The following is a 23,932-nucleotide window of genomic DNA, read 5'->3' on the forward strand; positions in this document are numbered from 1 at the left end:
TGCACGGCACAGTCTGTACACAGGACACATTCAGTTGATGTTAGCTGTTGCTTATCGCCTTCTTCCCAAATTCACATTTACTCTCACTCTGTTCCTTTGTCCTTAATCTTCTTAGCTCTAACATTACCTTTAGAACGAAAATTTTGTAAGCCTCTTTTCTCTTTTACAGAAGAAATATAATTTCTGTAAAACTGATTTACATTACAGGAAATTTATCGTTCTCCATGGGTCTTGGTGACTAGGTAACCAGTAGAGGAGCTAATACATTATTTTAGCAATTTAAACAGGACCTCGGAAGAAAGGCACCCTGTGATCACAAAGCACTGGGACTATACTAATGAGAACATTAAAAGAAAGTTCGGCTCACACAGTCCCAGATAATCACAAATGTACCTAAGGGTTATTAACAACCACAGTTACCTGGAACTATATTATCTGCCTGGTTGGTTATTCTAAAGTCAACTTGTATTTGAACAGATGAGCTTAGAGGAGTTAATAAGTTATTTTGAAGTGGCTGGCGGGACCCCTTCATTATAAATATCTGGCGAAATATGAGGGTATGCCTAAGGCTCCATGGTACCCTTCATCTTAATTCTCACTCAGAAGTGAAAGGATGCTCTGAGTTCTCCTTGGAGGACGAGGCTAGCCACAGTGCCCCTGCCCCGAGTCCTCACATGTCCTCTTTGTTGGAACCACTTGCCCACTGTGGAGGCCAGACTCATGTGTTCTAGATAAGCCTTTTGGGAAATCAAAATGCCCTTCTGCAGAAGCAGAGTCCATTTTCAGGGGTTCATTCCTCTAGGGAACAAAAAGCTTTGGGCTTTCATGACCCTGGTAGTCACTTCCCAACCTTCCCCTTGAAATCCTCACTGCTATCCTTTAGCTTTGTAGGACTGTGCATAGCGTGGTGCCCAAGCGCAGGTCTCAGAGGCCATCTCGTTCGTTCCTTGGTTTCTCTTGCAAATTTCCACAACACCATGCTTTCTGCTGCAGGCCGGTCTTGAACCCAGCGCTCTGCTGAGAGGATGGGGGCAGACGGGGAAACAGTGGTCTTGAAGAACATGCTCATTGGCGTCAACCTGATCCTTCTGGGCTCCATGCTCAAGCCCTCGGAGTGTCAGCTGGAGGTCACCACGGAAAGGGTCCAGAGACAGGCGGTGGAGGAGGAAGGAGGCGCTGACGGCTACAATACATCCGGCAAAGAGCAGCCGGTGGTCTTCAACCACGTGTACAACATTAACGTGCCCCTGGACAGCCTCTGCTCCTCGGGGCTGGAGGCCTCGGCCGAGCAGGAGGTGAGTGCCGAAGACGAGGTGCTGACAGAGTACACGGGCCAGACCTCGGACCACGCGAGCCAGGTCACCTTCACCCACAGGATCAACCTCCCCAAAAAGGCCTGCCCATGCGCCAGCTCTGCCCAGGTGCTGCAGGAGCTGCTGAGCCGCATCGAGATGCTGGAGAGGGAGGTGTCAGTGCTTCGGGACCAGTGCACCAGCAGCTGCTGCCAGGAAAGTGCGGCCACAGGTAGAGTCTGGGAGTTTGCAGCTGGTCTCAGGAGGGAGGGAGGGCGCTGAGCAGAGAGGGAGAGTGAATGAGCGTGAGCCACCGCTCCCGTCAAACCTGGCTCCTCTTCACACAGAGGGAGAGAAGTGCCCTAGTCTGTAGCTCTCTGTTCAGACGTCTCTAAGATCTAAATGTGGTCCTTCCCGGGGGATTTGGCGTAGGGATTCTCTACAGCGCATAGTCAGTTTGAAATACATTAACCTGATTTTGGGGGGATGAGTCAGGTAACGATACATCGGTTCAGCACAGCAACTTCTGTGGTGAGCAGGGAATTTGACGTCTGTCTTCATTCATCTTTGGTTTTCACAGGCTGTTGAATTGATATCTATCCATGTTAACCTGAGGGACTAGAGAATTCAGGCGCTCTGTTCACTCCATCTCAGTCTTTCTCCCATCTGAGTAAATGATAGTCATTATAGTCTCAGAGGACCTGGCCCCATCTTCTCCAGCAAGATGGAAGTTTCAGCCCCTGCCCCCTCCACGAACGCATGTGGATGTACACGCACGTGCATGCACACACCCACTCACAGAGCTTATTACAACCCCCTCCCCTCCAAAGGCTGAGTATCCAGGACTTATACCTCTTAGTCTCACCCACCCCCTGACTAGTAACACTTACCAATGACTATCTTGACCTCTCTGGGAGAAGTCAGAGCCAGACTTCCTGACTTCAAATCCTAGCTCTGCTACTTACTAGCTTGTGACTTAAGCAAGTTGCATAACCCATGACTTCCTTTCTCCATTGACAAATGGTGACAGACTAGAACATCAGGAGTTATTACATATAAAAGCCTCCATTCAGATGAAAGCCTGGCTTCTAGTAGGGACCTCACATGCAATAGCTGTTATCAGCTGATCCCCAATGAGCAGAAAGTGTGTCCCTTTTTGTGCCCAGCTCCTCTCACCCAAAAGGTACCTTCAACCCATGAAATTTATTCTTTAACAAGAGGACTGTGTCTTCCTTACTATCTCGGGTTCAAGCTTTTACCTTTTATAGTGGTTTAAATTAACCACTATAGTTATAGCATGGTAAGGGCTGGGGCAGGAGATATGCATAGAATCCTAGAAAGATCACAGCAAACAGTCACCAAATGAGACAAGTTCTGGGAAGCCTTTGAAGTGACCCTAGTGCTAAGTTGTGATGAATGAGCAGAGTTAGTTAGACGGCAGGAAGGAGAGGCGGGGGGGTGTCCTGCATCACAGGCCTGGTACTCAGCATACAAGCCCTCAGATCCCCTTCCGTCCCCATAGCCAGCACCTGGGCGTCTTGGTCAGGGGCTGTCCTTGGGCTGTAAGAACCTCTTTGGCCTGCCCCAGGGAGACAATGGACATTTATACCCTCCAAGGGCAGCCTTTCGTCCCAGTTGAGGTGTGGCTTACACTGTGTCCAGAAGACCCTGCAGGACTGAACCCATGTGACACCCCCAGGACCTTGCCTGATAATGTGTCTGGCTTGGGCTCCAACCTCCTGAGTCTCCCCTTCTCCCTGACAGGTTTTTCCTGGGAGCACTTCCCAGTAAGTCACTCTCATCTGAATTCTCACCTAAAGTCTGATTCTAGGGAACCCGAGCCAAGACACACTGAAGGTGAGCCCCTGAAGGACGAGGGACCTGATCTCACTCATCGTCGCCCCCAGGGCTGTGCCAGACACAACCCCTATCAGATGAAAACATTCATGAAGTCGATGATGTACCAAACTAGCTTGAGCTTAATTCTCAGCAACACAAACCTGATCAGAGAGTGAGGAGAGGTCTCTGCCCACCCCGCCCATACCCCATTTACAGGAGGTTCCACGGCTGCCCTTTGACTTTCTCCTTGGCCCTTCCAGGACAACTGGATTACATCCCTCACTGCAGTGGCCACGGCAACTTTAGCCTCGAGTCCTGCGGCTGCATCTGCGATCAAGGCTGGTTTGGCAAGAACTGCTCGGAGCCCTACTGCCCCCTAGGCTGCTCCAGTCGGGGCGTGTGTGTGGATGGCCAGTGCATCTGTGACAGCGAGTACAGCGGCGACGACTGCTCAGAGCTCCGGTGCCCGACAGACTGCAGCTCCCGGGGGCTGTGCGTGGACGGGGAGTGTGTCTGTGAAGAGGCCTACACTGGCGAGGGCTGCAGCGAGCTGAGGTGCCCTGGGGACTGTTCAGGGAAGGGGAGATGTACCAACGGTACCTGCCTGTGCCAGGAGGGCTACGCCGGTGAGGACTGCGGCCAGCAGTGGTGTCTGAACGCCTGCAGTGGGCGAGGACACTGCCAGGAGGGGATCTGCTTCTGTGAAGAGGGCTACCAGGGCCCTGACTGCTCGGCAGGTAGGGAGGGGAGCTCGGCGGGGCCTTTGTCAAGGGTGGTCCAGCAAACTGGCTGGAGGTGGGAAGAGAGATGGGAGGGAAGGTGAATTTTAGGCCGAAGAATTCCCAACTGGGTCATGTACACTTGCTTTCCAAGACAGCTGATTTCTTGAGTCAATCACAATTGACGAGGCAGATTTAAAGGGGGGAAGGGTGGAAACCAGAAAAGGTCAAGTTCAGGCTGAAAGCTGAATCTTACCCCAAGACTGGAACAAAGTCAATGGTAATGATGCTGACAGCATTTCACTGTCCTTGAGATGGAAGAAAGCGGAGAGTCAGACCATGGCAACACCTTAGGCAAGGGACCACCCTAACTCAGCCCTTCCCAGAGCTCCACCTACTCCAGAATATGCCCCTTGCCTGTTGCCATAGTCTGGGGACACGTCCTTTCACAGTGCTAGGGCATGCGATGGCGGTTAGTCTGTGATAGTCAGACTAGCAGGGCACTCTGGCTATTTTAGAGCTTGCATGTTGCAAAGTGTTATTAATTTTTGAAATCATCTAGTGTCCACATGGATAAAAGTATTCATAGGCAAGGAATTACTTGTCACTAGGAATAAACTACTAAAGGCATCGAGCAACAACGCACGTTCTAACTATTAGTACAGCATATTAAAAGGTCACGAGTCGCTTTGTTCCAGATGACATAGCAAATTGGAACCAACCCCATATGTGTCTGCACCATGGAAACCAATCCAAAGGTGATGTCCCAAAAGGAGGACCTAAATCTATCAGTGGGAAAATACCAATATCTCACTGGAGATCATTTTCTTTTGCCTAAAATCAGATTATTGTCACTATCTCACCGTTATTGCTCATCTTCTGACTAAATCAGTGACTCTCACTGATAAATTTGTGTTTTAAACAGTACAGATTGAGTGATTGATCTTGATCTTTTCCATTTGTAGTTCAATCTGTAACAGTGGGCTCAGAGTGCCCATTGGGAAAATTGAAAATAAAAAATAACAACAAACGAACATTGTTAAGCTTTCTGATGGGTTGATTCTAGGAATTTTCTGATCAACCTTCTGACCTTGGTTTAAGGGGGAAATCCTGGGAGGCCAGCTTCACAAGCCTTTTATTCTTGAGCATTATCAATGATTCCCACGTAGGTGCCAGGCCAGTCAGACAAGTCTCCTGCACCTGCAACTTCAACCTAAAATTTTTTAAAAGATCGATGGCAACAACTAAAAGATAAACAACAACCCACTGCTTAGGAAAAAAAATATTTTCACGTTCTTCTATTTTTTTCCACAGTCAATGATTTCATTTAGCCTCCTAATTTTGTTTACTGAATATCTTACTGAAAATATAAATAGCTGTTATACCAGTTGTTCAGACGGAAACGTCAAGCAGAAGTTAAGCTTCGTATTTCTGAATCCAAAGTCCTAGGTAATTGCTGGAAAGAGGAGGCTGAAGCATGATCCTATTCCCACCCACAGGACGAGGATCCATGAGGCCCCATCAGAGGATGCTAAGGGTCCATTTGGGCCCTTTTCTATGTACGGCTATTCTGTAGTTCACATCCTTCTTAATAAAATTGATCTCTGTTGGGTTGTACATACTTCTCATGTTCTTGACCCCCCTTTTCCACAGGGATGGGTTCATTTGCAAACAGAATCTTAATCTGATCCAGGGTCCAAACTGAACTGGAGATAAGCCCTTCTGGTCACGCAGGGAAGGCTCAGGAGCTGCTAGCATAACTACAACTGGGTTGAGCCCAAACCATGAGCACATGTTACCTCCAACACGTTACCTCTGTGCTGTCTGAGGAAGACTTCTGGACGCCCAGATAAATTACTTTACAGGTTCCCAAAGCATGTGAGGAGGGACAGTTGCATAATCTCCATCTGTTTCTATAGCAACCATGGAGCCACCACTGATTCAGCAGGTGCTGCTCTCAAGGCTTTCTTGTCTTTTAAACCAAATGCCATGGGTCTTTTCCAGAGAAGTAACTAGGTCATTATCTAAAGTGCTACTTCACTTGCTCTTTGTGAGAAGGCTCTAGGAGAGGGGCTGCTTATCCACTGCTTGACTTTTCTGGCCAGATGCACCCACTCCAGCATTACTGCTCCCCTTGCCAACAGCAGTGAGGAGAGGAAAGAAGAGAACGGGTAAGGTGAAAACATGGAGAGCCACAAAATGCACTTCTCCACAGGTCATTCTTTTCTCTCTGGCAAGGGCATGGAAAGTGGCTGCCCATTGTGTGGACTTCATTCTGAGGCTCCTTAGGCCGCTAGAGCTTAAATGCAATTGAATAGAGTCGACAAGGCCACTCTATTTGACTCCCAGCCTTGATCGTTCTCATAGTGGGCCGTGGGACCAGATCTCAACCTTTCTGCCTCTGTTCTCTGGCCCGGTAAAGACAATAGAACAAAAAAATTCATGAATATGAGCACTTAAAACAGGCTTTGAAAGAAGCTACTCTGGGCTTCTCATTTTACAAATTGAAAAAAGCAGCAGCCCTGAGAGACAGGAAGATTTTTCCATAGCCAGACAGCTAATTAATGGCAGGGCAAAAATAAGAACGCTGGTCTCCTACCAACTTCTAGCACTCTTTAATCCTCCCTGGGATGCTAAGTAGAGTGGAATCAGAAAATAAAAATTTTGAAAGCAACATACACAAAGAAATAGTCTTTTGACATGAAAGCTGAGCTCTGTCAAATGATAAAAAATATTAGGTGTTGGAGACGGGGCAAGAAAGCACGTCCAACCATTTGTCCACGCCTGCCCCCAGGGAAGGAGGTTTGGCCACAACTCCCTGCAAAGCAACAGGATGAAAGAACAACCAGAGCAGGGGCTTGAAACAATCCAGAAAGCCGTTCCCTGGACTTCAGTCAGACCTGCAGAGATTCATCACCCTCAGCCTCTGCGTCTGCTAGCACTGCGGCCAGCCCAACCTTTGGCACCTGAAATCACTCGCTCCTCCGAGCGAGACACTTCATGGAACTAATTCCAACTGCTCTCACCACATATGTGCAAAATTGATGCGAGATCTAAAAAGTAAACAGCATGGCATCTTTGCAGATAAGCAACTCCAATTCCTCAAGCCGCAGTTTACTCCTTTTTAACTGCCTGCTCTTCCCCAAGTTCCCAACTTGGAGCCCCAAAGAAAGTAATACTAAGAATAATTCGCAGCCCCCCCGCCACACACTAAATTCCTTGAATCAAGGCATACGGCTCTTTTACAGTTTGCTTTCTAGCAATACCATTTCATTTTATAAGAATTACTGACACCCAATGTACACAGCTGCTGCTAAGTTATAGGGTGAAAGGTGATGGTCTCCTCCTTGGAGCCACCGCTCTCAAGAATGCTTCTCCCACAATCGACACCATTGCTTCTTTCTCATCATTACCACCACCAGGCTCAGGTCTCAAGATAAAAAACTTGCCAAGTGAAGTTGTCAAGATGAAAAAATCCTTCTGCACCTGTTTTTTACTTTAAAATCCCCAAATGCTCTGCTTGGATCATTCTCCTTCGTCGTGATTAGCTTTATTTTCTGGAGAAAGGCACTAAAAATGAATACACTGACTTGTCCCAAATGCCCTAAGAATTGCTGGTGACTTGAAATTTGGAATGGCTGTTTCTGTCACCATGACAGGAGGAGTCCCACACAGGAAACTTGGAATCAGCATGTTGAAAAACAAAAGGCAGGCCCTAGAGAAGCCTTTCTTTTTTTTTTTCTTGTTGTTGTGCTTTTATTTATTTATTTTTTAACATCTTTATTGGAGTATAATTGCTTTACATTGTTGTGTTAGTTGATGCTGTATAACAAAGTGAATCAGCCATACGTATACATATATCCCCATGTCCCCTCCCTCTTGCGTCTCCCTCCCACCCCCCCATCCCACCCCTCTAGGTGGTCACAAAGCACCGACCGGATCTCCCTGTGCTATGAGGCTGCTTCCCACTAGCTATCTATTTTACATTTGGTAGTGTATATATGTCCATGCCACTCTCTCACTTCGTCCCAGCTTACCCTTCCCCCTCCCCGTGTCCTCAAGTCCATTCTCTGTGTCTGCATCTTTACTCCTGTTCGGCCCCTAGGTTCTTCAGAACCATTTTTTTTTTTTAGATTCCATATATATGTGTTAGCAAACGGTATTTGTTTTTCTCTTTCTGACTTACTTCACTCTGTATGATAGACTCTAGGTCCATCCACCTCACTACAAATAACTCAATTTTGTTTGTTTTTATGGCTGAGTAATATTCCATTGTATATATGCCACATCTTCTTTATCCATTCATCTGTTGATGGACACTTAGGTTGCTTCCATGTCCTGGCTATTGTAAATAGTGCTGCAATGAACATTATGGTACATGACTTTTTGAATTATGGTTTTCTCAGGGTATATGCCCAGTAGTGGGATTGCTGGGTCATATGACAGTTCTATTTTTAGTTTTTTAAGGAACCTCCATACTGTTCTCCATAGTGGCTCTATCAATTTACATTCCCACCAGCAATGCAAGAGTGTTCCCTTTTCTCCACACCCTCTCCAGCATTTATTGTTTATAAATTTTTTGGATGAATGGCCATTCTGACTGGCATGAGGTGATACCTCATTGTAGTTTTGATTTGCATTTCTCTGATGATTAGTGATGTTAAGCATTCTTTCATGTGTTTGTTGGCAGTCTGTATATCTTCTTTGGAAAAATGTCTATTTAGGTCTTCTGCCCATTTTTGGATTGGGTTGTTTGTTTTTTGATATTGAGCTGCATGAGCTGCTTGTATATTTTGGAGATTAATCCTTTGTCCATTGACTCATTTGCAAATATTTTCTCCCATTCTGAGGGTTGTCTTTTCATCTTGTTTATGGTTTCCTTTGCTGTGCAAAAGCTTTTATGTTTCATTAGGTCCCATTTGTTTACTTTTGTTTTTATTTCCATTTCTCTAAGAGGTGGGTCAAAAAGGATCTTGCTGTGATGTATGTCATAGAGTGTTCTGCCTATGTTTTCCTCTAAGAGTTTTATAGTGTCTGCCCTTACATTTAGGTCTTTAATCCATTTTGAGTTTATTTTTGTGTATGGTGTTAGGGAGTGTTCTAATTTCATTCTTTTACATGTAGCTGTCCAGTTTTCCCAGCATCACTTATTGAAGAGGCTGTCTTTTCTCCATTGTATATTTTTGCTTCCTTTATCAGAGATAAGGTGACCGTATGTGCGTGGGTTTATCTCTGGGCTTTCTATCCTGTTCCATTGATCTATATTTCTGTTTTTGTGCCAGTACCATACTGTCTTGATTACTGTAGGTTTGTAGTATAGTCTGAAGTCAGGGAGCCTGATTCCTCCAGCTCCGTTTTTCTTTCTCAAGATTGCTTTGGCTATTTGGGGTCTTTTGTGTTTCCATACAAATTGTGAAATTTTAGAGAATCCTTCTTAAAAGAAGTTTCTTACCTCTAGGATAAGCACCAGTCTGGAATTGGTATCCTAAACGATAGTCTGAATTATTCACTGATGTAGTTTATTTTTGAGGGCTGTGTATAAATGAAGGAAAGCATCTGGTACAATCAGTGACCCATCCTACAAATTGTAGGGGAAAGAACACATTAAGTATAGATCTTGGTTTGATAATCAGCTCAGCTATGACCCAACTCCCTTACTTTTGGCAAGTCCTTTAGCCTGGGTCTCAGTTTCTCCATTTGTTAAGTTGGGATAATTATATCTACCCAATCTACCTCATAGAGCTGCAATTAAAGGATTTTTTTTAAAGTCTAGTTAGATGGTTTATCTAAACATGTTTTATAGACTGAAATGCTATGCAAATATAAAGTGGTATCGTACACTGGCTTAGAGATTCTAGAAGCATTGTGCCTGGGTTCAAATCCTAGCTTCTGTGTTTGCTGACTCTGTGACTCAGTTTTCTTCTCTATAAAACAGGGGTAAAAATAATACCGATTCCATAGTGTTGGTGAGAGGGTGAAATAAGAAAATCTATGTCAGAATGTATAGCATTGTCCTTGGTGCATAATAAATGCTCTATATAACCATGCAAAATACTGATAGTTGTATATACCAACTCTTCTTTCCCTGGTCCAGGAGTCATCTGGTATGCATTATACAGGCTACCCCAAAGATCTTAGTGCAATTCAAAGCTTTCATCATGCCAGAGTTAGAAATGATATATGCTTATAAACAATCATTTGAAGTTTGATTATTTAAATTTCATTTACATTCATCTAGTTTTATAAATTCTAAAACAAAAATTAAAAATTTTTTTGTTTTGGTCAACATTTGCCATCTTTAATCAGAGGAAGCTCTGCTATCTAGATTGTTTTATACCATTCACAATTTGGGGCAAAAGCAATCAAAGCATATGCCCAACATTGTAAATATATGTTCCTAATTTCCATCTTATGAGTCCTCATTTACACCTCTGTCAAGAATTTGAGGCTGAGCACCACAGGGAGTGCAGGCACCTTCTTTTCACATGGCCCTGTGACTAGCAGCTGCCTCAGTCCTCTGCTCTTGTAAAGGTGAAAGAGTGAGAATTCTCAGAGGAGAAATTCAATACCAATGACAACTTTTAAACTAACCAAAACCTCCACTGCATATAAATTTATAAGTTAATTATGACTATTTAAATACTGGCCTGATCTTCGAGTTAATCTATGGGCAGGTCCAATTACAGGTATACTGGCATTAATCCTAATTGATCTTAAAGTTTCAGTCATTTAATACCCCCACTACTGGTGAATCTTCACTTCCCAAGGGAACCATACATGAAAGGCTATTTCAATGAGGTTTAGTTTTTGGTGATTCTCTGAATAGCATTTGAAAAGTAGAACAAGAGAGAAAAGCAAAGCCCTCAAGTATGCTCCTTTCTCATCATCCCCAAAATCAAGGCTAATAAAATTTGTTTAACACGAGTTACATTTCTTTCAAAACTTAAACAGTCTCCTTTTAACAGGGAAAATAAAGTGTTATCGAATGTCTTCATCAGTCCATGGTATCTAGGATTTACTGTTTTGGCTTCTTGTATTTTGCAATATAACCAGGAATAAGCCTTTATTTCCACTTGCCAAATCAAATACTGGCTCCCAGGGTAATCTGGTAACAATAATTTATTAAACTACCAAAAATATTAGCCGATGTATGCTGTTAAATATCTAACAACTAGATCTCTGAGGGAAAAAATAAAAAGCCCCACTTTGTAGCATTTGCCAACTTCCATGGTGTAAATACTCCCTCTGTGGCCAATTTCAAACTACCAACATGAAGTCACTAAATGTAGAGTTGGAAACAGCTGTGCATTAGCACACTGTTACATAGTATTTCTACCAGAGAGATACAACACATGTAAATTGACTCAAGGGCATAGATAATAGTAAAATGTAGTGAAGTAATTTGCCAGTGATGAGTTTGGAGTATTCATAATTTTGTTTTTAAGATAATTTACTTAATTTTAAGTTAATACTGAGTACAATTTAATCTTTAATAATGACTATTTAAAACTGTCTTGCAAAATTCGACAATCAACTTTCCTGAGCCAGTAGAAGCCGGCTCCAGCACACCACTAACTCACGGCCCTATAGGGATGGGAGTACTGAGCACAGAAAAGATAAGAACCTGCCTGCAAAGGGAATTACCAATCACTCAAAGGCAATGAGCTGAGCAGAATATACAGACAGGGCATGTGGGGTGAGATGTGAGGAAGGAAGTTGGGTCCAGGATGGGGAAGGCAGTCCTCTGAGCTCATGCTATCTGTGTATTGCCTCCTGGTAGTTGCCCCTCCAGAGGACTTGCGAGTGGCTGGTATCAGCGACAGGTCCATTGAGCTGGAATGGGACGGGCCGATGGCAGTGACGGAATATGTGATCTCTTACCAGCCGATGGCCCTGGGGGGCCTCCAGCTCCAGCAGCGGGTGCCTGGAGATTGGAGTGGTGTCACCATCTCGGAGCTGGAGCCAGGTCTCACCTACAACATCAGCGTCTACGCTGTCATTAGCAACATCCTCAGCCTTCCCATCACGGCCAAGGTGGCCACCCGTACGTACCATTTCCCCATCCTGTTTCATTCTTCTTTTCTCCTACAGGAGACCATGGGCATTCATGATAGTAGTGTCTTTTCTTAATTCTTCAGGGATGCCTGCAATAATCATTGCTCTTGAGGGGAAGGGCTTCCAACGTGACCCACTTAGGAAAGGGTACCTCATTAAAAAGGCACTTCCAAAAATGAGTTTCCAAATCTAGGCAACCCCTATCAATTATAGAACCAAAAGGACAAAAAGTACTTTAATTATTGAGCTCTGACTTGTTATAAGCTAGTCTGATTAGAAGTCAGGGAAAGTATGAGACTTATATAGACTTCAAATCTAGTTAGAGACTAGAAACCAGGAGATATGAGATAGGATGTATAATAAGCAAGTGTAAATGGTATGTTACAGATGGTAAGTGTATAACAGAGTGGAAAAAAAAATCTTATTTAAAACCACAACTGAAAACTCCCACCTCTCCTCATAGCATATTTCTTCGTGATCGTTTATTTAGTAAAATATCCTGATAGTCCATTTTGATTATAAACGTTGAGGCTCTAAAGCATCGTCTAGAAAGACAACGGGGTAAAAGAGAGACAGACAGACACAGACACACACTAAACTCTTCTCCATGAGAAATGGAAGTGTTCTATTTATAATAGAGAAACTGCTATAGGTATGTATCTATATTTTGTATGTTTATTTAAGCACAGAAAATTTTTTGAAAATTGCATGCCAACTATTAACATTGACTACATCGAAGAGCAGAATAAGAAAGAGATGGGAAGGGGCTGCTATTAATTTTCTTTTTACACCTCCGAATTCTTCAATTATCTTTCCAACACCACTTGTCCGGCTCTCAAATGCCAGCTGGGTGTCCAACAATCCAGTTCAATTCAGTTCAGTATCTATCCACCTGGAGTTAGCATCAGATCCCACAAGCTAAGTCCTCAGTCTCACAGGGCCTCCACGTCAGTTGCCTTCACAAGTCCCAGGTTGTCACCAGGACTTCTGACTGACCAGCTATAAATTTAAGGAGTTCCCACAACCCCTGCTTACTTTTGGTAATTCCTTAGAACTCACAGAGCTTTACTCTCTATTACCAGTTTCTTATAAAGGATACAACTCAGGAACAACCAAATGGAAGACATGCATAGGGTGAAGTATGGGGTGTGGAGTTTTCCATGTTCTTTCTGGACAAGCACCCTTCTCAGTACCTCCATGTGTTCACCCACCCAGGAGCCCTCTGAACCCCGTCGTTTAGGGTTTTTTTAATGGAGGTTTCATTACACAGGCATGATTGACGAAACCACTAGCCATTGGTGATTAACTCAAGTCAGCCCCTTTCCCCTCCCTGGAGGTTGGGAGGTGGGGCTGAAAGCTCCAACCCTCTCTCTAAATCATGCCTGGGTTTTTCTGCAGACCAGCCATCTAGGAGGTCCCAACTACCAGTTATCTCATAATCATACAAAAGATACTCTTATCACTCTGGGAATTCCTAGGGTTTTGGGAGCTGTGTGCCAGGACAAAGACCAAATACTTATTTTTTATTACATAATGCAGAGAATTTAGCAGTAGCAGGAAATGGGAACAAGATGTGACCATGAAACATAAGCCCCTGGGTTGGTAAATGGGACTTATCACCAAATATGGGATGAGAGATCTGAGCCCATTTTATGTAGCTCTTAAATGACAAGATGGTATCTGGGTAACAAATGTCATGAAAGTTCAGAATAAGAAGAGGTTGAAGTAGGAAGAGTTGGCTTTGAAGTCTTCATGGAGGCCCAGGGACTTGAGTTGTGCTTTGAAGGATGTAAGCACAGGGGCAAGCAGAGGGAAAAGGATTTAAGAAGTCATTTTGTCCCCTTGCTTTTCAGGTGACAAAGATCCTGTTATAATATTGGACTCCCCCTATGAATGCTGCCTTTTTTTAAATATGCCTGTAATTATCACTGTTTATATTTGACCTTTTTCTTCAACTCCTCTCGTGCCTGAGAACTAATTTAAAATATTTGCAATGATTGTGTAGAGAGGCAGGTCACCATCTGCCGCTTTTCCCACTTTGCTCCAGGATGGGTCAGCTCAGCAAGAGCCTGGCCCGACTCCCAGGCGTCTCTTCTCTGATCCACGTGCACATGCCGTGACGAGGTTTCCATCTCCCATGGCCTTTATTACACCAATTCAGGGCATCCCCTCAGGCAAGCTCCCAGGTGACAAGGACAGAATCATGTAAGCTCCCCTGACACGCCTTCAAGTGGGTTCAGAATCAGCCCTGCCTTTCACCAAGAAGCGTGAGGAAGCTTCCAAACAGGAAGGATGAGAATCTGTCAATTTTCCAATGGGAATATCCCAGGAGAGACACAGCTGAAATGGGAGCAGGCTCGCTGGAGAACTGAGAAAAGTCGTGCTGTCGTATTTCAGGGCTGGTAATTGGAACTCCATTAGGACAAGCATACTTCCACCTGTGCGTGTGCGTGTGCGTGTGCGTGTGCGTGTGTGTGTGTGTGTGTGTGTGTGTTGTTGGGGAGGGGGCCGGGGGGGAGGGTGTAGGGAATGGAAAAAGAGGGAGATAAGCAGAGGAACTAAAAATGAGACACATGAGGCAAAGGTGAGTGAAGGAGAGAAGGGAGAGAGAATGAAGGAACAGCTGGAGAAAGAAGAAGCTAGTGGAGTGAGAGTGAAAACCCCAGTATCTACTACTGTCCCTTGATTATGCCCTTGCTTTGCTTGTATACATGAAATGGAAATTTCAGACCATCCTAGACGATTTGAGCTAAACGAGATATTCTTAGGGCACATCACGTGATCGAGAAAAGCATTCCAGACTATATTCTGAAGTTGGCTTCCTCCACGTCTTTCATTACTCTCTCTGTGCCACGGTTTCCTGGGTGTGAAATGGAAACAGTGATGTTAGCCTTTATATTGTCTCTCGGGAACCCTTAAAGCCTCTGAAGACAGTGTTCAGTTTCTCTGAAAAAGGCATTATGTTAAATGCCAAGATTCACCACCTTAGTAAGGAAAGGAAAGTGTGTTTTTTTATTTTAATAGTAACCTATTATGTAACAGAAAGCATAAAAAAGTATTTATTAGGTTATGTTTGTTAACTTTATTCATATCTTCGCCCACACTGAGTGCCAAGACCACAGTGACATGGGCTGATCCCTTACCTGGAACCCACCACCTCTGTAATGAGATTGGGATAGCCTGCCCATCACACGCCACCACACCCATGGCGTGGAGGGAGCCCCAGGTAATGCTCTCTGCCCCTGCCAGGGAGAGCCATGACATGGTCACCCACATTGCTGTGTTCCAGATCTCTCCACTCCTCAAGGGCTACGATTCAAGACAATCACAGAGACCACCGTGGAGGTGCAGTGGGAGCCCTTCTCATTCTCCTTCGATGGGTGGGAGATCAGCTTCATTCCAAAGGTAACCCCCACCTGTCAGACTGCCGAACAGCCTTATTTGGGGTATTCATACCCTCAACTTGGAATCGGGGCAGCAAAAAAGGCACTCCCCCCAATCTCTCTCTCCATGCCATCAGGACACAAAGGGGCATTTTGTGGGTATATGGGCTACAGAACATTTCTTTCATAAAGGCTTGGTAAGGACTGAGTAATGGCCCTGAGCCTGGCACCTGAGCCTTGGGTGACAAGAGAATGCGGAAGCAGCCACCAGCCCCAGCTCTCTGCTCAGAAAGCTCTAGGGTTTAGCAAGCTGTCATTTTAGCAAGTCCGAAAACTGAGACCTTCAAAAAGTTGGGGTGTCTCTTTAGGACATAAGAAAAGCCAAACTGAATCGGTCTTATGATCAACCCACAGCTTCCTTCTGTGCCGACAGATGCCCCAAAAGTCAGCTTGCATGGCTTCAGTCTCTAAAGGTCAGAGATGTAACACAGAAACACCTTTCATAACCTATTCATTGAGAAAATTTTTCCTTAAGCAAATTATATTATTAGTCTTTGAGTTAAAAATTATCCCAAGATTCCTTTCCATTCATCAAAGCAGTATTTTATTTTATTAACCCTAAAACTACTTTTCTAAGGTGCCAGGGGCGCCTGACTAGTTCTAGTTTTCCAGGATTTATTAACGCCACTGATGGTTTCCCTAACTATACCACTCATAAGGGTATAATGTTTAATCACAGTCCTTTCCTCTGTCTTCATCTTTCAATATCAAAGAGGAGTTTTTCAGTCATTCATCAGACTTAATGACAGATGACACATTTTTGGCCGATGAGACTATGATTTCACCATTGTTTTACTTCAAAATTCTTAGAGGCATGGACTGTTGGGACTGATGACCCTTCATGTTATATCTAGTTTGTTTAGTTTATAAAGACTAAGATTCAGTGAACTTAAATGATTTCAGACAGCTAGTTGGTGGCAGGCTTAAAAGAAGAATTGGGTCTCCACTTCTATTCCAGGGCTCTGTCCACTTCTCTTATGTGGATATAGTCATGCCATGGCAAGCTACATACATCGAAGCAGACATTCTCTACACATACGTTCTTGTATGTCTTATCTGCATTAAAATGGCCAGTAAAGTATGGTGGGCAATTGGATTTATAACAGGGCAGAGAGAATCATGTCACTCTGCCACTCAGGCAGGAAAAAAACCAATGCCAGGTTTGCCTGTTTTATATCCGATATGTAAAACTCTAAGAGTGGGGCTAGCCAGGGCATGCCAAGGTCAAATATACAGCCACAGAGAATAGCTGTATCATCTGTAGGTTGAGGCCAGTGGGAGGTCACGCTGATTTATAGAAGTGTGGCTATAAATTACATAATGGGGCACTCCAGGTGACATGAACAGAGACCAAAGAATAGTGGAGAAGTGCAGTGCCACAAAAAAGAGCCCTCTTGTCGCCTCCATTTCCCGAGGCACACAGAGAAAATGTATAATAATAGGCAAACAGACAGACAGATAGGTGGGTAGAAAGATACAAAATCCTGGACCCAGCATCATCAAGTTGATCTTTTTCATTTCCTCTTCCACCAACTTGTCTCTTTCTTCTCTCCTTTGTATTATTCTTTGTTCTAGCCCTTTTCTCTTCCTTGTGCTTCACAGCTGGTTGTGTCACGGATTCCTAACTCATCTGGGTAATAAGACAATGACAGACTTGCAGCCAGTGTAACACCATGACAAACTCCAGATACAGCAAAATAATAGCTCCGGCTCATTAAAAAACTGGGAATGTCTTAGTTTGAAACATGTTGTCATGTACATAAAGATGTTTACACACATACATACACAACTAGACTCCTCTAAATAGCCAAGGGCATGCTCACCATGATAAATGCCAAAAACCCTCATAGATGGTAAGCATCAGACATTTCATTTTTGGCAAGAGCCAATCTACATCACCTCATGACTAATTTTTATTGGCAATCTCAGTAGACTCAGGAGAGGCCAAAGAAATGTTCTTGAAAATTGGTTCTCCGTTTGCCAAATCCTCATAGAGTGGTGGCATTCTTCTTGATCCTGCTGGGAGTCATTCCTGGCCCCAGACCCTCAGCTGTCAGCCTGGAGGGCAGAGAAGTGGTCCCCATCTTTAATTCACAGTCAGTGTCCCACACATTTCCCTCCCATTGATTTCCTCTTTTGCTTTCTCTGCTTCTCCCTTCCCCCCTTCCCACCCCTGCCCTGCAGAACAATGAAGGAGGGGTGATTGCCCAGCTCCCCAGTGATGTTACATCCTTCAACCAGACGGGATTAAAGCCTGGGGAGGAATATACTGTCAATGTGGTGGCTCTGAAAGAGCAAGCCCGGAGCCCCCCTACCTCGGCCAGCGTCTCCACTGGTGAGTGTCCCCAACCTTTCACTTTATGGCTAACCATCAGGTCACTCAGGAAAAACTGCAGACGCACCCAGGAAGTAGAGAGACAAAGGGGTGCTAGGATTTCTCCCACAGCTGAGATTAATTTGGGTACCTGGAGACAGAGCTACTCGACCAGATGCTTGGCTGAACGTCTTCCTTATCCTTGCAAGCACAAAAATCTGCAAGAGTATTCTACGGGGAAATTCTTTGTTAGGATCTCCAGTGTATGTCTTCTGATCTTACTCACTAAGAGGCCTTGTTTGTCAGCCCCTAGTATCTTGAGCTTTGGAGCCAGCAAGAGCTAATTCACTCTTATTTATTGTGAGATTTGCAGAAAGTCATTTGACCTTCCCAAACCTTGATTCATTTGACAATGATGAACTTCATAGAAATGACATGAGGATTAAATCAGATAAAGCACACAAAGTGATTAGCACTGTGTCAAATGACAGTGAGTGCTCGATAGCTGGTGTGTATACATACACTCAGAGAACGCTTTTAGAAGTGAGAGCGGGAAACGTCGTTCAAAACCAGTAAATTGTGGGTTGGGTCACTGTTCAAGGTGATGACTTAAGTTGATTATTATTTCACCCCCACAGTGCCTCTCATGCAAGACCATTATATTTCTAGGTTTGATTAATTAACTGTATCGCATTTTGCTTTATTGTTTCCTTAGCTGACAAAGGATGCTGTAAATTAACGATTATGATGCATGTGTGTGTGCCCTCACGAAGAATTTCTCAGAAGTTATAAATAGCTTCTGGTATCATTTTTGGCCCTCATTTTATTGATGGGAGAGTTGAAACTCGAAGGTTAAGCAATGGTCCCTGTTAGTAACAGAGACTGAGGTAGGCGAATATTGGTACAGCTTTATTTTTCATAAACAGAAACTGACACCTAAGAAAACCAGTCATGAGTGCAGGACAAAGGCCAAGTTGGCCAGAAAAGGGAATCACAACACTATATAATGAGCCCATGTTTATGGATTAGTGATTTATACTTTGTTAATTGGATCCAAACAAAACAGCATCAGGTGCTGAGGCTTAAGTTCAGACTAGGAAACACTGGTTTAAAACTACTGTGGCATTAGATTATGCTCCACTAGAGCACCAGTTTTCCAGGGCCACGCCTCAAGGCAAGGAGGAAGTGGAGATGCAGGTCTCTAATTACTCCCACTCCCATGCCCCTCACACCCTCCAACCCAGGCAGCTCCACTTTTGTCTGTTTTATATTTTGTACAATCATTTAAGATTTTGTTCTTTTAAAAAAGAATATTAGCCCTCTCCTCCCCCAAAGGCTTTAAAACCACTATATTAATCCAAATACATTTTAGAAGAAACGCTATAGCCCTAAAGTCTAAAAGTACTCTGGACACCAGTGTCCAGGAATCTCTCCAGACACCAGTGGCCCGAGTTTTTCTCCAGTTCTGCTTCCCAAGGTTATGCTGGACCCTGAAGGGTTGATTTGGTAACACGTGTAGATTCTCCTCTTCTGATGCGGAATGTTTCAGGGTCCCCAAATCACTTCTGTGATTTGATATTAACAAAGTACTAGTAGGAAAAAAAAAAAAAGCTAGAAGGAGATGGTTCATGAGAGGGCAGAGAAGAACATTACAGAGGGAGGATGCTTTTCTTCCAAAGTACTGACAGCACTTAGAGAAGACAGTCCAACTCTGCTTTAGTCTTCTACTTAAAACCACATTTTGACAACATTTGCAGTATTTTTTGGTTTGGAATTTCCTTAAGATTAAAATTAAAAGTTCCAGATCTAGTCATCTGTGGTAAAGCCAGGCAGAATTTTTTCAATTAAGAAAAAACCTCCTAGTTCATATTTTGGGATTGTGTACAGAATTACGAAGAAATGGAAAGACAAATATTTATTCCAGTTTACTTTTTGAGTAGGATGTGTGTTTGTTTAAAAATTAGGGCCTAACTTGAAAGTAAGCTGATACCTCCTTGACTGGAATGGGACATGGTTACCCAATGGCCAACTGAGGGGCCGAATCCAAGGACGGCTGCAGAAAAGATGGTTGGCTCCCAGCCCTGTCTGCTGTTTTTAAGAAACGATTGTTTAATTATTTCCCTACGCTAATGTCTGACCCACAGCAACCCCCTGCTGCTAAGCTCTGAGTCCTCATCAGGCACGCAGGCTGGCTTCTTCCAGGCAGGCCATTTTGGGAATTCAAATTACAAGACCTCCTGCAGCCAGAGTCCTCGGTGCTACACAGTCACATTTTAATATGAGCAATCATTATGATTAGGATTTGGGGACTTAAAAGAGCTGATGGACAAAAGCCTTACATGGTCATTTGAGTTTTGGTGACATCTTTTTTTTTTTTTCTCAAGAAGCTCCAATTCATTGAAATGCTTCACTTTCTTTCTTAGGCATATAGAGAGTCATCTATTTACTTCATTTACTCAACACCCATTTACTGAGTGTCTACTATGTTTCAAGCACTATGCTTATTCAGCAGTTAGGAGATAATTTCCTCCATCTCATTATTAAATTAAATGGAATTAAAAAGGCCCAAGTTACCTAAAACCACTAAATACAGCGTGCAGAAAAGAAAACATCTGGATATATTCTGTTAAATCTCATTATTACTCCAAATATGAAAAACAGAACTTCACTTTCACTCCAAACCCAAAATGGTCTGGTGATTTTCATTTTGGCTGGTGCCAGACCAAAACTCCTAAGATGCTTAACAGAGAACAGGACTGGGCTACACCCAGAAGGAGGGTGGGGTACCCAGCGAAAGGCCCAACTCGGAAAGAGAGAGAGGCTCCAAGCCAGGCTGAGACAGTCCTGAGGGAGACACTCCATTCTGGAGACAGACGAGGAGGTGGTCCAGTGCAGACTGGTTAAAAAAACCAGAAAACAGTCTTCGTCGAGACTCTCTGGTAACAAGGGAAAAACACTTTCTTAAACTAGCTGTAGCAAAAAAGATAATTTACTGGAAGGACACAGAGTGTCTTATGAAACCCCAGGGCCAGAAATGCATCTGAGTCTCACAAAAGACTTGAACCAAAAACTGGACAGTCAAGAACCGAGTTATTCTCTATACCTTTCTAGAAGCGCCACAAGGTCACTCACTTCTGCTTCTCTCTGTGTATTTGCTCCTAAAATTCTGCACCCAGTTCCAGTATGTGTGTGACTGGGGGAGGGGTTCCCCACACCAAGCAATTCTCTGCAACACCAGCTGGGTGTCCTACCATTCAACTCAATTCCAACACATCTACCCGGAGAGAGCATCGGATTCCACAGGTTGGAGGGCTCAGTCCCACAAGACTACCCTCCACTTCAGATGCCAATCACGAGTCCAGGTTGTCACCCGTGCTTCTGACTGACCAGCTACAGATTGGAGGTTCCTACAACCCCTCCTTGGGTTTGATTAATTTGCTAGAGAAGCTCATAGAACTCATGAGGAAACTCATTTTCTCACTGAATTACTGGTTTATCACAAAGGATATTAAAGGATACAAATCAACAGCCAGATGAAGAGATACATAGGTGAGGTCCTGAACAAAGGAGCTTCTGCTCCTGTGGAATTTGGGGCCCACGGCAGTGGCACATGGAAGCATTCTGGTTCCCCAACCTGGAAGCTCTCCAAACCCAGTCCTTTTGGGTTTTTATGGAGGCTTCATTACATAGGCATGATTGATGGACTGACCAGATGTCAGGGGTGAGACTGAAAGTTCCAACCCTCTAATCACCTGGTTGGGTCCCTTGGCAACCAGCTTTCTCCCTTGCTTTATTAACATAACAAAAGACAACTTGATCACTCTCATCACTTAGAAAATTCCCAGGGTTTTAGGAGCTCTGCGCTAAGAAGGGAAAACCAAATATGTATTTATTAAAAAATCACCTTTTCCCCTTTCTCCTCTTCTCTCGCTCTCGCTCTCGCTCTCGCTCTGTCTCTCTGTCTCTCTGTCTCTCTGTCCCCAGATCAGATGTTTTCTATTTATTTGTGAATATGGTAGAGAATGGCCAGACCAGCCCTGGCTCTACATGGTCCAAAACCAGCTAACCAGAAAGCCAGAGTCTGTGGTTCCAGTTCCAAATCCTTGAAGAATATTAATATTCTTGTTAATCAGCCCCAGCTAGAGGGGTGTAGTCCATAATAAATGCAAACATGGAAGCCAGGCCAGCTCTTTTTAGAAGGTAATGAGTAATTCAAAGGAGGGCACGTCAGCCATCCAGACACACCATGAGGAGTTGAGAACACCATTTTCTATTCTACTCACTAAGCCATTTCTATTTCCCTTCTACATTCTCTCACCTTGCCCCACCGCCACCATCATCTAATTCAATATGAACAGGACCCCAAGTGGGTGCTGGAACCAGGGTGGTAGGACCCCTAGGAAACCAACCAGCTTTTCCTAGGTAACACCGTCCCACAATGGTGTTCCCTTCAGGTGCTCAGTGCCAGAGGCCAGGACTCACGAGGGACACATGCTGAATAACCTGGAGGGACTGTGTGTGACTGCAGTGCCCTCCTGGCTCAGGAATACGCAAGAACCGGTGGGGAGAAAATAGCCCACAAGACGCTGTTCCAAAACAGAGATCCTTGTTTTTACAGAAGAGCAAGTTTCCCCAGAAGGCATATTTCATATCCACAAATACAAATGTCTGTTGGGTTTTTGACTGTCTTAGCAGCTGGTTGACTGAGTTGTCGGTACAGCTGAGCAGGGACATCTTCTGGAGACTCGTGATGCCCTCATTGGCAACCAAGTTGGAAGTCTCAGATGTTTAGACAGGGCTGCTAATTTCATAGGTCTTTCCTTGGGGCTCACGGAATGTGAGAGCTGGGCAGCTGGGCACACACGAGAAACACAGTTCTCTGTCGTCTGTCCCATAACCTCCTGACAGAACAGTGCTGGCCCTCTCAAGCCAGTAAGTGCCCTTCCCCTGCCTAAACTGGGAAGTGCCAATCCTAAAAACCACAGCCCCGTGACAGCAAGATTCAGGGGACCTCAGATCCAGTGTCTGTTCCCCCACTGAAAAACCATGTGTCCTCAGGAAAGAGATTTTATCTCACTGTGTCTCAATTTCCCCATCTGTAAAATGGGATGATAATACCTATTCTCTCTCTGACCGACCAGGCTAACGTAAGGAGGAAAGGAAAGGAAAGAGCTTCAGTCAGAGGCTCACTTCTCAAACTTTTTTTTTTTCTATTGGATCTTTCTCATTTAGTCATTGATGGGCCCACGCACATCCTGGTTCGAGATGTCTCCGACACTGTAGCCTTCGTGGAGTGGACCCCACCTCGAGCCAAAGTCGATTTCATTCTCTTGAAGTACGGCTTGGTGGGCGGGGAAGGCGGGAAGACCACCTTCCGACTGCAGCCTCCCCTGAGCCAGTACTCGGTACAGGCCCTGCGGCCCGGCTCCCAATACGAGGTGTGGGTCAGCGCAGTCCGTGGAACCAACGAGAGCGAGTCCACCACCACCCAGTTCATAACAGGTGAGGCTGTAGGTGGGGTGGGGCAGGGGCGGGGAGCAGAGCCTGAGGAGGGGAGAGGGTGCTGAGCCAGCTGGTATCCTCATGGCAAGAGGGGCATCCAGGGAGAGAGATGACGTGTGCTTGGGCATCCACGTATCACAGACACTGCAAGAAGGAAGCGAGAGGTTTCAGGGCATCCTGGTGAGGTCACATCTCAGGGCAGAGGAGCGCACAGCGCCAGTGGATGGGAGAGCTGGGTTCCTGTCCTACCTCTGCTACCAGCCAGATCTGTGACTTGACAGAAGTCTCTTCCCCTCAGGTTTCAGGTTTCTCCTTTATAAAATGAAAAGTTTGTCCTGAAGTCACTTGACATCCCCGTCGCTAGCCCAAAGGGAAATTTTGTGAGGGTTCAGTACCCCTTCCTGGAGTCACTTTATTGCAATTTGCCGGAAATGGCTGTAATGACTGCATAAATCCACAGTGACTACACCAGCACAATGGCGCCCCTTGGAGTTGTGCAAAGCCGGGCCTGCGTGCCTGGAAGCAGGCCTTCCACCTGAGAGTCTGTGACTCATCCTGCCGTTTGCAGGCACCGGCAAGAAGGCTAATGTAGACCCGGCTCCAATAGTCGGGAAAGGCCAGACCTCACGACCTGCTCCCTGGCTCTCTAGGAGCCCATCAGGCCAACCAGCTAGTGGACAGGTAGGTCAGGCACCATCCAAAGACAGGCTCCCTGGCACTCTCACTGGGTGATCGGGGGCTGTGATCCGACAGTGAGTCTCTGTCTAA

At 44.8% G+C, this 23,932-nt stretch overlaps 1 protein-coding gene across 1 annotated transcript in view; it reads left to right on the forward strand.

The window, feature by feature from the left end:
* The first annotated feature begins 1,025 nt into the window (after positions 1-1,025).
* Positions 1,026-23,932, forward strand: part of TNR (tenascin R) — an 83,141-nt gene continuing 60,234 nt past the window's right edge. Inside the window, exons 1-6 of the mRNA XM_060142173.1 lie at positions 1,026-1,524; positions 3,392-3,868; positions 11,631-11,894; positions 15,195-15,310; positions 17,533-17,683; positions 22,895-23,164. Of these exons, the coding sequence (XP_059998156.1) occupies positions 1,026-1,524; positions 3,392-3,868; positions 11,631-11,894; positions 15,195-15,310; positions 17,533-17,683; positions 22,895-23,164 (1,777 nt within the window). The remainder of the gene's footprint in view (positions 1,525-3,391; positions 3,869-11,630; positions 11,895-15,194; positions 15,311-17,532; positions 17,684-22,894; positions 23,165-23,932) is intronic.

The sequence above is a fragment of the Lagenorhynchus albirostris genome, chromosome 2, assembly GCF_949774975.1.
Source record: "Lagenorhynchus albirostris chromosome 2, mLagAlb1.1, whole genome shotgun sequence".
In the NCBI taxonomy this organism is placed as follows: domain Eukaryota; kingdom Metazoa; phylum Chordata; class Mammalia; order Artiodactyla; family Delphinidae; genus Lagenorhynchus; species Lagenorhynchus albirostris.